Consider the following 15,027-nt stretch of genomic DNA (forward strand, 5'->3'; position numbering starts at 1 on the left):
TTTTAATGTTAAGTCTCCTGAGTGTGACTTTTAGTATGCTAATGAAGACAAGTTCATCAAAAGGTCTCTTGGGAAGGGGGTGCCATCTTGGATTGTTCCACAGCAAACCTGTTTCTTGCTGGTGGTTCTTAGTCTTTAGCTCTGAAATTTCCACTTTTTTCTTTCTTTTTTTAGCCCAAGAAAAAATATTTATTTTCTGATTTTTTGGGGTCTCTACAAATACCTTGTTAACAATGTTGAAGCAGTCTGCTTTTGTAATTTAAACAAACAAAAAAACCCTCAAAATTCTCTCCTAGGATAAATCTGATGACATAAGGATAACACTAAGTAAATGCACAAATGCCAAAAGATGCAAAATTAACTGAAATGTTCATCCTTCCTGAAATTTCTCTGAAAACAGTAGAGTAGAATCAATGCTGCCACCTAGTGACAAGCCAAACAAATCAGGTAGCATCCTGGAACAAAACGGGGTCCTCTGGCCCAATATCTGGTTCCCCAACTATTATCAGGCTATTTATTACCTACCTTCCTAAAAAGAAAAAAAAGAAAAGAGAAAAATCACAGCAACATTTCCCAAGCAATCTCTCCTCCAGAGTACCAGTCCAATCATGGAAATACAGAAACTTAACCATGGCCTGTGACACACACAACTTCACATGAAACTTTCCTCTGACAATTTTTAAGGTCATTTTGCCCAGTCATATAGCCCAGTAGGGATGATACAGGAAAACGCAGACACATCCAAAACGCTCATCTGTTCAGAGTGTATACACAGTGATTCTGATGCCTGTTTCGTCAAACACCTCTTCAATTATTGCAGATACATTTTCCCATTTCAGACGATCAAGACCACACCCAATCCTGGGCATGGAGAGATCCGTGACTCCATTCTTCAGACAATGGGACTTCATGGCCTCTAAACTCTTCTGTAAGTTTTCATAAGTTGGCTTGTGTGAAGCCCTTTTCTTTGTAATCAAGTAATATATACATCGCCCATCTCTTTCCAGAACAGCCACTTCTCCAGATTTCTTTTGTTGATTTACCAGTTCCTGCACCCCTCCAAATTTCTTCTTAAAGAGTACAGCTATCCCAGCACCCATTCGACAATCCTCACTGATACAGTGGGCCAAAGAGTCTGTTTTGGGGCATGCAAAAAGGTCTCCTTTTACATAAGTGATTCTGCTTCCTTCTGCATCTTCACTAGGGCTGCTGGCCATGATATCGAGTTGCTACCTCCAAAACTGAAATCTTTCCTCAGCTGAAGTAGGCTGTTAACAAAACCCACCCCGCGGGGAAGGCCTCCAAATCCCGCCCTGCTAGGTGGGGAGCATCCGACCTCCACTTTTTTCTTTTAAAAACCAAATTCATCCTGCTTTTGTCAGGGGACATGTTGGAGAGAACACAAGATAGTCAGTAGAAGTGTAAAGATTGACTAACAATTTCTAGGCAGCATAAGTAGTCATGGCTTGCACGTCTCACAACCACATCAAAATTACAACTAAAATGTAGAACAACTATCACTCAGAACCATCAGAAATTGAGTTGAATGGAAGTCTGACAACTACAGAATTAAAGAAACCACATCCATCCAGACTGGTAGGAAGGGCACAGAGGAAGAACATGCTGGTCCCACACCCATGTGTTGTAGATAAAAATTCTGGAGGGATATATTGGGACCGAGGAGTCCCAGCCCCACACCAGGTCCCCCAACCCAGGGTTCCACTGCCAAAAAGATAAGTCCCCATAACTTCTAGCTGCAAAAACTAGTAGGAGTTAAGGTGGTGAAAGAAACTTCTGGAGTCCCAACCAGTTCCTTTTAAAGAACCCACACATGGTCTTACTCCCTCATTCCCTATGAGTTCCAGCACAAGGGTGGCAGGGAAAAATTGAAATGTCTGGCAGCAAAGCATGCAGAAGCCATTGTCCCTTTTCTGAATCCCCCACCCGCAGAGCCACAGAGCCAGCAGACTTGTGCCACATCAGAGACTCCTTCACCTGGCTAACACAGGGGATATCCTGGTTAGCCCCCACCCTGGTATTCACTGAGGCTCCATCCCACACAATTTATAGCTCTTAACAGTAGCTTTTTCCATATGAATGGCTAGTCTTGGCTTATGCTTCACAACTTCCTGAGAACATTGGTATGGTTCTTTCAGTAGCCAAAGAACATTGGTATGGGTTCTTTCAGTAGCCAAAGAACCCATACCAGTGATCCAACGACATGAACAATGGTGTGAGGATTGCCTGAGGGAGTGAGGGTTGCTGGGTGGAAGGGGACAAAGAGGGAAAAATTGGGACAACTGTATGAGCATAATAAATAAAATGTAATTAAAAAATAACTAAGATGTGGTGGCACAACCTGGTGAGAATATTGATGTGAGGTGATGGTTGTGTTAATTAACCTGGAAACCCTAATATGTTTAAGGGACCGGACTGCAAAAGTCTTTGCATTGCTAACTTAAAAAAAATTGTTGAATTTATTGGGGTGACATTGGTTAGGAAAAGTATATAGGTTTCAAGTATAGAATCCTATAATACATCATCTGTATATTGTATTGTGTGTTCACCATCCGGTCAAGTCTCCTTGCATTGCCAAACTCAATGAATTTATTTACATGAACAACTTTTATTGAGATATGTGTGGAAGGACAAAATTTCTCCCACCCCCTAAGGTTCTTCTGGTTGATGTAAAAGTCAAATAGACATGAGAAAGTGTAGCAAGAGAAGATAACAAAATTTAATACATACATATGTATGGGAACCTCAGAAACATGGCAAAGTCAGAGATACCACAAGCAGGAGAGATTCAGAGATAGAAATGGAGGCTGAGGAATATAAGACATTGTGAGCTAGGGATGATGTAGTGCACCTGGGGAGCTTTAAAGGGTCCTTGCAGGAAACGTTTGCCCCACCATATAGGTGGTTCAAAAAGTTTATTCCTGATAATCTCTTGTGGGCAATGGCTCTAATTTGAATTCTTTCAGGCAGTAAGGGTCAGAGGGCAGAAGTTTCTCCTGAGCCTGTGGCTAATGCTGCCGTTAGCACAAAATAATTGACATACACAGAGGCACCTCTTGGGGTGACTCATTCTCTGCCCACAGATGTAACCGACATACTATGCACTTCATTAAAGTGTGCACTTCAGTGTTTTCAGCCTATTTGAATGCATGTGTAATCAACACCACAGTCAACTTTTGCATATTTTTGTCACTTCAAACAAACAAACAAACCTTCTACCCTTTTGCTGTAACTCCCAACTTCCCATCTTCCTCTCCAATCCCCTGCCCTAGGCAACCCTGAATTTACATTCTGCCTCTACAGATTTCCATATTCAGGGCATCATAGGAAAGGAATTATATTACCTATGATCTTTTTAATAGACTTTATTGACAGCATAATTTTTTCAAAGTCAGCCATGTTGTAGTATGTACCAATACTTCATTTATTCTTTATGGCCCAATAATATTCTACTGGATGGATGAAACACATGTTATTTATCTGTTTACTATGAATAATGTTGCTATAAACATGTACAAGTTTTGTTCGAACATGTGTTTTTATCTTTCTTAGGCATCTACATGTGAAAGGAGTTGAGAAATCATATGGCAATTCTAAGTTTATTTATTAATTTATTTGAGAGAGAGAAAGAAATCAACATCGATTTGTTGTTCCACTTATTTATGCATTCACTGGTTGATTCTTGTCTGTGCCTTGACTGGGGATCGAACTGCAACCTTGGTGTTACAGGATGCTGGTTTAACCAAATGAGCTACATTGCCTAGGCCAAGTTTAATTTTTGAGAAAGTTTTAGGTAATTTTCATAGTGGCTACACCATTTTATATTGTACCACTCATGTACGAGGGGTCAAATATCTTCATATGTACTGACAACATATATTATCATTTCACTTTTTAAAAATATTTTATTTATTAATTTTTAGACAGAAGGGAAAAGAGTGAGAAAGAGAGGGAGAGAAACATCAATGTGTGGTTGCCTTTCACACACCCCTCACTGGGGACCTGGCCCACAACCCAGGAATATGCCCTGACTGGGAATCGAACTAGCAACTCTCCTGTTCACAGGTCAGCACTCAGTCTGCTGAGCCACACGAGCCAGGGCTATTTTACTTTTTGATTCTAGCTGTCCTAGTGGTTGTGAAGTGATATCTTATTGGAGTTTTAATTGACGACTTCATTTCACTTTAGAATTTATTGATGATTAATGATGTCCAGCCTTTTTTTCATGTGCTTTTGACCCTTTCTTTATTTTCTTTGGAAGAAGGTGTATTTAATTCTTTGTCATTTAAAATTTTTAATAGATTTTATTTATCTATTTTTAGAGACAGGGAAAGGGAGGGAGACAGAGAGGGAGAGAAACATCAATGTGCGAGAGAAACATCATTTAATTGCCTCTCAAATGCCTGCAACCCAGGCATGTGTCCTGAGCTGGCACTAAACTAGTGAACTTCCAGTCTGTGGGATGATGCCCAGTCTACTGAGCCAAACCAGCCACGGCCTTTGTCATTTTAAAATTGAGTTATTTAACTTTCTATAATTAGGTTATAAGAAGCCTTTAGATATTTTTGATACAAGTTCCTTATTAGATATATTTGCAGATTCTTTCATTCTGTGGGTTGTGTTTTCACTCTCTAGCTTTAAAATGCTTACTGTTAATTGTGGTACTATATGTACAGCATAAAATTTACATTTTCAGAATTTTTTTTAAGATTTTATTTATTTATCTTTAGAGGGGAAGGGGGGAAGGAGAGAGGGAGAGAAACATCAATGTATGGTTGCCTTTTGTGTGTCCCCTGCTGGGAACTGGCCTGCAGGGAATCGGCCTGCAACCCAGGCATGTGCCCTGACTGGGAATCTAACCGCGCATTTTCAGCATTTTTAAGTGTGTTGTTCAGTAGTGAGAAGGACGCTGACATTGTAAAATCAATTTCCAGAACTACTTTTTTCTTGCAAAAGTGACACTCTATTCCATTAGACACAGTTCTTCATTCTCCTTTTCACCTCAGCTCCTGGCAACAGCCATTCTATTTTTGTAATACTACAGTGTTTGGCTTTTTTTGCATAGACTGATTCCTTACATGATGTCCTTAAAGTTCTTCCAGTTTGTAGGTTGTGTCAGGATTAGCTTTCTTTTTAAAGCTGAAGGGTAATTTGTTGGATGGATATGCTAATGTTTGGATCCATTTGTATGTTGATGAACCCTTGGGTTTTGCCTATTGTGAATAATGCTAGTATGAGCAGGGGGAGACATATATCTGTTTGAGTCCTGGTTTTCAGTTCTTTTGGGTTTTTACCCAGAAATAAAACTGCTAGATCAGATGGTAACTCAGTTTTTAAGTTTTCAGTGAACTGTTGTTTTCATATATATATTTTTTTACCAGCACATGATTGTTATATTTCCACAATAGTAGATAGGAGTTTCAATTTCTGAATTGAAATTCAGAAATTTATGTGTTTTCACTTTCTGAATGGTTTCCTTTGAAGCACAAAAGTCAATAATTTTTTGAAGTCTAAATTAACAGTTTATTCCTGTTATTGCCCACTGTGTCATATCTAACAATAGTTTGCCAAATTCAAGGTCAGGATTTTTTTTGGCTGTTTTATCTAAGTTTGCTGCAGTTTTGTGTGATATTTTAGGTCTTTTATCCTTTTGAGTAACTTATAGTATGTGGTGTGAATTACACAGCACAACCTTTTCTTCTTTTTTTTTTGCATGTGGTTGTTCTGTTGGCCCAGCACCAATTTATGAAAAAATTTATGAAAAAATATTCTTTCCGCATTCTTGGTAACTTTTTCAAGTATCAAATATGGTTGACCATAACTGTAGGGGTTTATGTCTCAAATATCAATCTATTCTACAGATCTGTATGATTATCCTTGTTTTAGTACCACACTCTCTTGATTCCCTTTGGTTTGTACAAAGTTTTTTTGTTTGTTTGTTTTTTGGTACAAAGTTTTGAGATCAAGAAATGTTAGGCTTACTACTTCGTATTTTTTTAAGAATGGGTTGGTGGTTCTGGTTCATTTGCAATTCCACATAAATTTATGAAACCACTTGCCAATTTCTATAAAGATTACAGCTGGGGCATTTCAACAGTGTTAAGTCTTCTGATCCATAACATTGGATGCATTCCTATTTATTCATACATTTATTAATTTTTTAAATTTATTTTTTAATTGATTATGCCATTACAGTTGTTCTATTCCCCCCTTCATTCCCCTCCACCCTACCCACCCTGTCCCCACCATTACTCCCCCTTTAGTTTATGACCATGTGTCTCAAGTTCTTTAGATTCTATATTTCCCATACTATTCTTGCCCCCCCCATCAATTTTCTATCTACTGTCTATGCTACTTATTTTCTGTACCTTCTCTCCCCTTCTCCTCCTCCCACTCCCCTATTGCTAACCCTCCATGATGTTTCTGCTCCTGATCTAGCTGTCCTTTTAGTTTGCTTTTGTTTTAGGTGTGGTTGTTAATAACTGTGAGTTTGTTGTCCTTTCACTGTTCATATTTTTTATCTTCATTTTCTTAGATAAGTCCCTTTAACATTTCATATAATAAGGGCCTGGTGATGATGAACTCCTTGAATTTGATCTTATCTGAGAAGCACTTTATCTGTCCTTCCATTCTAAATAAAGCTTTGCTGGATAGAGCAATCTTGGTTGTAGGTCTTTGGATTTCATGACTTGGAATACCTCTTTTCAGCCCCTTCTTTCCTGTAAGGTCTCTTTTGAGAAATCAGCTGACAGTCTGATAGGAACTCCTTTGTAGGTGACTGTCCCCTTATCTCTTGCTGCTTCTAGGATTCTCTCCTTCATTTTAATCTTGGCTAATGTAATGATTGTGCTTTGGTGTGTTCCTTCTTGGGTCCAACTTCTTTGGGACTCTCTGAGTTTCCTGGATTTCCTGGAAGTCTATTTCCTTTGCCAGATGGGGAAATTCTCCTTTATTATTTGTTCAAATAAGTTTTCCACTGGTGGCTGTGCCTTTCCCCCTTCTGGTACCCCTATAATTCGGATGTTGGAATGTTTAAAGATGTCCTGGAGGTTCCTAAGCCTCTCCTCATTTTTTTGAATTCTTATTTCTTCATTCTTTTCTGGTTGGTCATTTTTATCCTCCTTCTGGTCCACTCCTTTGATTTGAGTCCTAGTTTCCTTTCCATTACTATTAGTTTCCTGTGCATTGCCATTCATTTCAATTAGTTTAGCCTTCATATGTTCCTCTAATTTGTGACTAAAATGAACCAGTTCTGTGAGCATCCTGATCACCAATGTTTTGAACTGTGCATCTGAAAGTTTTGCTATTTCTTCATCGCTTAGAGTTATAGGCTCTGGGGCTTTGAGATGTTCTTGAGCCATTTTTGGTCTGTTCTCGCCCGTTAAGTATGAGGAGTGGAGCATTGGACTCTCAGGTTGCTGGGTTGTGACGCTGTATGTGGGGGCGTGGTCAGAGAGGGCAAATGGCGGCCCCCTCTGCTGTTTTGGCTGCTGGGTGAAGAGCACAGTCTTAGGTGGTTCACCAGGGCCGGGCCACTCAGAGTCGCTGGGTTATGACGCTGAATGTGGAGGCGGGGTCAGAGCGGGGAAATGGTAGCGCCCTGTGCTGCCGCTCGCCGTGGGGCCTGCTCAGTCCCGTAGTCTCACCACCCACTCCCTCGCTTGTCTATCTGAGCATGAAAGCGAGACCACAGTCAATCCGCAGCCCTGCTCCCTCGCTGTTTCCCTCGCGGTCCCTCGGTGAGTCGCTTACTAGGTCCAACCCTGCGCCTGGGTTCGCGCGCCCGAGTCTGTCTGACCGAGTTTTTCTGTGCAACCTCGCTCCGACAGCGGCTGGTTTCGCCCCTCTTACCGGTCAGGCTGAAGAATTTGTTATCAGACTTCTGAAAAGTTCAATTTTCTGTGTACTGGCTGTGTTTTCTGTTGCTAATATTTAGTTGTCTCTAAACTTGGTTGTGAGAGAAGGCACAGTGTCTCCACCTATGCCTCCATCTTGGCGGAAGTCCCATTTATTAATTTTTAAAACCATATCTTGATAGTTTTCAGAGTATGTGTTTTGTGGTTAGATTTATTTAAGTATTTTATTCCTTTTGATTTTATTATAAATGCATTTCTTTTCTCAAATTTATGATCAAATTGTTCATTACAAGCGTATAGAAATAGAATTCATTTTCATAAATAAATTATTTCAAATTATAAGAGAAACTTTATTTAGAAAGCTAGAGGTAGTAAAAGTGAACTATAGAAGACATGGGCTAAGGAAATAAGTTATAGAAGCAAAAGAAGGGCCCTTGGAGCCAAAGTGAGAGGAAGAACAAGGTGAGGTGCCTGGGGAAGAAGAGGAGGAAGGGAAAGGTGTGGGCGTGCTGGGGGAGCGGGAGAATGTGCCTGATTTTTGTATTTTCCTTTTAATGTCTACAATCTTGCCAAACTCAATTCTTAGTTCCGATAGTTTTTGTTAGTGGATCCCTTAGAGATTTCTATATGTAGGACACCTCAAGTGGAAGTAAAGTTAATTTTACATCTTCCTAACTAATCCCCACACATTTTGTTTCTTTTCTCACCTAAGGGTTCTGGCTAAAATCTCCAGCAGACTGTTGAACAGAAATGGCAACAGCAGACATCCTTGGTTTCTTATCTTGGGGGACAGGGGAGAAAGCACTCAGCCTTTCACCATTAAATACAAGGTTAGCTGTGGGTTTTCCACAGATCTGACAATGAAATTTGGAAATTTCCTTCTCTTCTGGGTATGCTGAGTCTTTTAATCAGGAAAGGGTATTGGATTTTATCAATTATTTTTTCAGTCTATTGAGATAATCTTGCTATTTTTACTTTTTTACTTTCCTGATCTCATTTCTTATATTAATGGGTTTTTAAAATATTTTTAAAATTTATTTATCTTTAGAGAGGAAGGGAAGGAGAGAGGGAGAGAAACATCAATGAATGGTTGCCTCTCGTGAGTCCCCTGCTCTGGGAACTGGCCTGCAACCCAGGCATGTGCCCTGACTGGGAATTGAACCGCGATCAACCCACTGAGCCACACCAGCCAGGGCTCATTTCTTATATTAATGGGTTTTGATATGTTAATCTAACCTTCCATCCCTAGAATAAATCCCACTCACTCATGTTATATAATTCTTTGTATACTTTACTGGTTCATGTTTACTAGTATTTGTTGAGGGTTTTTGCATCTATATTCAGGTGTGTTAGCCTTTTTTCCTCTGTGATAACTTGCTGGGTTTGGAATCAGAGTCATACTGACCTCAGAAAATGGTGTGAAGAGTGGTCTCCATTCTGTTTTTTAAGAGTTTGTGAAGATTTTTTACTAACCTTCTTTACAAGTTTTAGAGAATTCTGTGTTGAAGCCATCTGGGCCCAGGCTTCTTTGTGGGTGGTTTTTTGTTTACTAGTTCAACCACTTCACTTGCTATAGTTTGGTTCAGTTTTTCCATTTATTCTTGAGTTACTACTTTGTTCATTTCATCTTAGTTATCCAATTTTTGGCATACAGTCATTGAATTCCTTTATAATCTTTCTAATTTCCAAATTGCCAGTAGTAGTATCCCTCTTCCTGACCGATTCTTTGAATTTGAATCTTCCCTCTTTTTCTCTAGAGCACTCTAGCTAAAGATTTCTCAATTCTATTTACTCTTCCCTAGAACCCACTTTCGGTTTCATTGATTTTCTGTATGTTTTTTCTATGTCCTTTTTCATTTACTTTTATACCAGTTTTTCATTATTTACTGTCTTTTTGTGGGGTTTGCTACCACATCTTTTCAAGCCCGTAGGTGAAAAGTTTAGGTTACTAATTTGATATTTTTCTTTTTGTTAATATAACCACAAATAACTATGGATTTTTTAATGCTTTATTTTAGCTACAAACCATAAACTTTGACCTTTTTGGCATGACATAATGGCTGTCAATATCTCTAGTAATATGTTACATAAACATATATTTTATGGTCAAGGCTATTTTGCCGGATATTTGTAGTCTCCAAGCTGTCATGTGCGCGCTGTTTGCAGGTGCATTTTCTCTATGCTTTTGCTTTAGAGCAACTTCTGTTTCTTCTGTGCAGCATATGTTTAAATTACGGTGATTTCATTTTTTAAAAATTTGGGGTGACAGTCTAACCCTCTCATTTGGAATACATAATTCATTCATGTTTAGTGTTATTAACAGAGTTGTAAGTACAGCAGCCATTTTACTTTTATTTTGACAGTTCTTATGTTGTTTTTAGTTTCCTATACCTCCTTTGTAGCTTTCTTTTGCATTTAGTAAATATTTTCTAATGTAGTGTTTTAATTTTTAAAGATTTTATTTATTTACTTTTTAGAAAGGGGAAGGGCCTGGCTGGTACAGCTCAGTGGATTGAGTGCGGGCTGTGAATCAAAGGGTTACCGGTTTGATTCCCAGTCAGGGCACATGCCTGGGTTGTGGGCCAGGTCCCCAGTGGCGGCCATGTGAGAAGCAACCACACATTGATGTTTCTCTCCCTCTCTTTCTCCCTCCCTTCCCCTCTGTCTAGAAATAAATAAATAAAACCTTTAAAAAAAAAAAAAAGAAAGGGGAAGGGAAGGAGAAAGAGAGGGAAACATCAATGTGTGGTTGCCTGTCTAGTGCCCCCAGTTGGGGACCTGGTCCGCAACCCAGGCACATGTCCTGACTGGGAATGGAATCAGTGACCCTTTGGTTCTTAGGCCGGTGCTCAATTCAATGAGCCACACCAGCCAGGGCGTGTTGTAATTTTTAAGGGACTTCACTATATTTTTGAAAAAATGTTTTAGGGGTTGCTCTATTGTTTCACATGTACTTGTTAATTTACAAGAATAATCCTCAGGTTTATACTAGGTTAATTCCAGTGCTACGTGGAAACATTATTCTCGTATAACTGTATTTTCCTTTTGCCATTTTTTTGTGGTATTATTGTTATGTTCATCATATCTCTGAATCCTACAAACCAATAATATATTTTCCACTTATTTCTTTACCATTTGCAGTCATTTCCTCACCCAATACAGCTTTGCTCACACCCATGTCCTTTGCATCTTTAGTGGCAAATGCATTACACATCTTGGTTTTAACCAAATGCAAAAAAAATGTAATCAAAACCTAAAATCATCAGGCTATTCTATAAGATAATTGAGTAATTTAAATTTTAACCCAAATGTCTTAGTGATGCCTGTGTGTACAATCGCAGCATAGGGAAGCCCAGGAGCAGCAGTTCTGAACAAATGAGGTTGCTGGAACCTGTTACAATTTCCACCTGGTCTCACCTGCTCACACAGAAATCGGTGGGTCAATGATGATGGGTAGACCTTGAGACTGGTTGCAACACAGCTGGAGCTCCAGGGATGCTTTTTTTGTTTGGAGGGGAAAAAAAAGACAAAGATTGTTTTTGAGGCCTTTAACAGGGAGGAATACAGTCACTGAATAGAAAGACCACCCATTCACCTGTGGAGAAAAAGGAGCCACACACTAAACCTTAAAAGCGCAGGGGAGACCAGTGCAGTGGCCTTACAAACTCAGGGACTGAAAGTACCCAACTAGGATGGACTGAACATAAAACTTCCTGACTAAAAGTGGGTCAAGCCTGTAGCCTCCTTGCCAAAGGTCAGTTTTTTACCTTAAGTAAGCCTGTCTTTTTGCATCGAAGATAAAGTATCTTTGAAATGTCAGAGCAATCTGCTCTCCCAGACCACTGGAGGGCACACCCACTGCACAGGAGCAGGAGACCACAGAACCCCTCATTTTTATCTTGTTCCCCAGTACCATCTCACATGCTGTAAATGTTTATTATTAACTAGCATTTACTCACTAATGCAAAAGAAGTGTGTGTTTCTTTGTTTTGTCTTTTTATCTAGTCCCTGAGATTTTTCTGCTTTGCTTTCTCTTCCTCACTGCCACCCCCTCCCACCAATCTAGCAGCAGTGGATTTCAGGTAACCCTCCTTACATCTCCTCCTTTGATTTTAAAGCAGGAGTCCCTAATCCCCAGGGTGGGGAATCGGTAGGGGCCGCACAGCAGGAGGTGAGCGGCAGAGCAGCCAGGGTAGCATCCCTGGTGTCACTGCCTGAGCTCTGCCTCCTGTCTTCCCCCCACTAACTGGTCCCCTGTAGCCAAAAGGTTAGTCTCTGCTGTTCTGAAGTATAAAAAAAGCTGTGAAACTGCCATTCTCAGGAGCATTTTCTCAATCCATTGAGATTTTGCTTTTGGGCAATTGTCAGTTTGGCTCCAATAAACTCTTAAAAGACTCTTTCTCCTTCCTCGACACACCTTTTCATTGTTGCTATTTACTGATTTAAGATGTAATAAGGGCCCAGCCTGTTGGCTGTGGCTGGGTTTCCCTGATTCCGATGCAGCCATTTCCTCCCCAAGCTGGAGAAAGCACAGCTTCATGCTGTGTGCATTTGACTTGCTGAACTCACTTGGCTGGATAGAGATTTTATGGTGATTCCAGACACTTTAAATGTGGTTGTCACCTAGGAGTCCATAAGTGACTCAGCTGAATTGTAAACAATTTCGCCAGTTAATTTAGGGCTTCAGAGATTTTAAGGCCCCAGAGCAGGGTTTCCTGAGCTCAGCACTACTGATATTTAGGCAGCAGGATAAGTCCTTGTGTTGGGGCTCCTGCCCGTTGCAGACCCTGAGCAGCATTTCTGGCCACCGTGCTCTAGACGCCAGGAGATCTCCTGTGTCCTCCCCATCTGTGAGAACTAAGTGTCGCCAGACATGGCCGGAAGTGGGGGAGGGTTGGGGAGAGAAGCAGAATGATCTGAAGTAGGAACTGGAGGGGACTGTCTGAGAAAAGGTACATGGTGTCTGACCTGGGAAGGCACAGCAGCTTCAGGCTGACCTGAGGGAACAGCTGAGACCCCAGGGACACTGGGCAGTGACTGTCCCTCCGTGGGTTCTGACGAGTACTGTACCTCAGGAGGCTTTGGTCCAAACATGCTGAGAAAACAGAACGCATTGCCCTGGTTTCCAGCCTCCACTGGTCCCCTCCCACACTTCTGCTTCCCATCTCAGGCTTGCTGTGTTGACAGCTGGACTTGGAGGGTCTTGGCTGAAGTGGGGGACAGTGCACTGGCTGGGCATCTCCCCCTCACGCTGAGGTGTTTTAGTTTGTTAAGTTTGTACAAAGTTGGGCCCAGCCCAGGGTTACTTAGTGGGACTGGAACCAGACTGAGAAGGAAAGCTGTGGGTGGGCCCAGGCTGTGGGTGGGGCTTTGGGAGGCTCCAAGTGCTGGACTAGCTACTGTGGGCTAAGGATGGTGTCATTGTCATTTCCTACTTTGCCAAATTCTGTCATTTAATTGGTGTATTTTGGTTGTTTACATTTAAATTAATTATTGCTATGTTAAGGCTTGAGTCTGCCATTTTTATAATTTGTTTTCTGTTTTTCATTTTTTTAAATTCAAATATAGAATTTTTATTAGATCATGGTGAGATTCTTCTCAAGCTGCAGAACAATTTTCTTAAGAGCAGAATCCGCCCTGGCTGGTGTAGCTCAGTGGATTGAGCACGGGCCTGTGAACCAGATAATCGCGGTTCGATTCCCAGTCAGGGCACATACCCGGGTTGCAGGCCGGTTCCCTGCAGGCCAGTTCCCAGCAGGGGATGCGTGAAAGGCAACCATACATTGATGTTTCTCTCCCTCTCTCCTTCCCTTCCCCTCTAAAGATAAATAAATAAAATATTAAAAAAAAAAAAAAGAGCAGAATCCTCCTCCCAACTGATTTTACTCCCCAAAATGAGGTTCTGGAACACATGTTGAATAACTGTAGTAATTTGTATCTTCATCTGTAGCTTTTGTTTTAAGGTCTTTATCTTACTGTCTAAATCATCTTTCTGTTTGTTCTTTTCAGTCTGTATTTCTAAAAACTTTTGTTCTGAAGCTCGTTTTAATTCAAATCTTTTCTTTTTAAAATTAAGCAGTTTTCCCTCCAGATCCCAAGATTACTGCTGTGATGTCATTATTATTTTATTTAGCTTTAATATGTATTTCATGTTTTCCATGAGCTCACTATTCTGAAATTTACTTTCTTCCAGATTTTTTCTAAGGACTGTCAAAAGCTGCATCCTGTCTAATGCAAGCTTTTTCATTTTAAAAGCCATTTTCAGGTCTTCAATTTCATTTTCCAGGTCTTCAATTTTAGTTTCAATTTGCTTTTCTGGAATGATTTCTTCTGGAGTTTTTTCTTCATTGGCATCAACCATTGATTTATATTCCAAGACTTGTTGTTTTGTCTGTGCTTTCAGTCTGAGCAGCAGGGTCATCTGGTCCTGTGGATGCTTCTGGGCCCCAGGGCGTGGCGGCAGTCCGCCTTCCTCTCTGGAGTCTGTGTGTGCGTCTTGCTTCTTCAGTTGCTTTTCCATCCTGGCTCCTACGAAGGGCTACTGCATAGGACAGGCCAGAAGCTCCCAGAAAAGGACGCTTTTCCCTCATTATTTTTCTCTTCCCCTTTAGCTGTATCCAAAGAGGCCACATGTCAAAATAACCGAGCCTCAGAATCATAGCTGATTAATCCCCAAGACTCATGGAGAAGAGCCTCTTTTGATCCATACAGGATTTCCTGAGATCCAAGAGCTTAAACGTAGTGTTAGGCCATGAGGATGTAGTACACATTTGTTGTTGCAGCATATTTTAGATATAATTGTAATGGGAGGAACTCCCAGACACTCAGTTCTCCTCACCAATGCAGTAAGGAATTATGGATCAGCGATTCCATTAATGTGGGAGCAGGGTTTATTGGTGATCCATTCTCATGAAAAAGATTGGGCCTAGCTAAGGTGGGGGTGGGCGGGGTGAAATGCATTGATTCAGGGCAAAATAGGGTAAGTAAGGGCAGGGTGGCAAAAGTAAGGGTGGCCAAAGGCTGGTGTGGCAAGCGCAGGGGTAGCAAAAGCGAGAACCATTGTCCTGAGGACTTATATAGTTGGTGGGAATAGGGGAGGATAAAGACGTTACATACTGATTGACAGGTAAAGGTGGGGCTTGCTTTCCAGAAC

At 40.7% G+C, this 15,027-nt stretch overlaps 2 protein-coding genes across 2 annotated transcripts; both read right to left on the reverse strand.

Annotated features, from left to right (window-relative positions):
- Positions 1-180: 180 nt before the first annotated feature.
- On the reverse strand, positions 181-1,269 carry LOC119049542 (ADP-ribose glycohydrolase OARD1-like). Its single transcript, XM_037145529.2, has one exon. It carries the CDS (start codon positions 1,215-1,217, stop codon positions 759-761), a length of 459 nt encoding a protein of 152 aa, XP_037001424.2. The 5' UTR covers positions 1,218-1,269; the 3' UTR covers positions 181-758.
- A 12,181-nt stretch (positions 1,270-13,450) lies between these two features.
- LOC119049706 (centromere protein H-like) lies at positions 13,451-14,394 on the reverse strand. Its single transcript, XM_053663793.1, is given in 2 exon segments — positions 13,451-13,508; positions 13,742-14,394. Coding segments are annotated over 2 exon segments (711 nt in total).
- Between the last annotated feature and the right edge of the window lie 633 nt (positions 14,395-15,027).

The sequence above is a fragment of the Artibeus jamaicensis genome, unplaced genomic scaffold, assembly GCF_021234435.1.
Source record: "Artibeus jamaicensis isolate MK-2021 breed Jamaican fruit bat unplaced genomic scaffold, CSHL_Jam_final contig_3290, whole genome shotgun sequence".
Taxonomy (NCBI): Eukaryota; Metazoa; Chordata; class Mammalia; order Chiroptera; family Phyllostomidae; genus Artibeus; species Artibeus jamaicensis.

Bases quoted from the DNA above. Each gene is read 5' to 3' on its own strand.
- LOC119049542 (XM_037145529.2), bottom strand. From the start codon at position 1,217: ATGGCCAGCAGCCCTAGTGAAGATGCAGAAGGAAGCAGAATCACTTAT.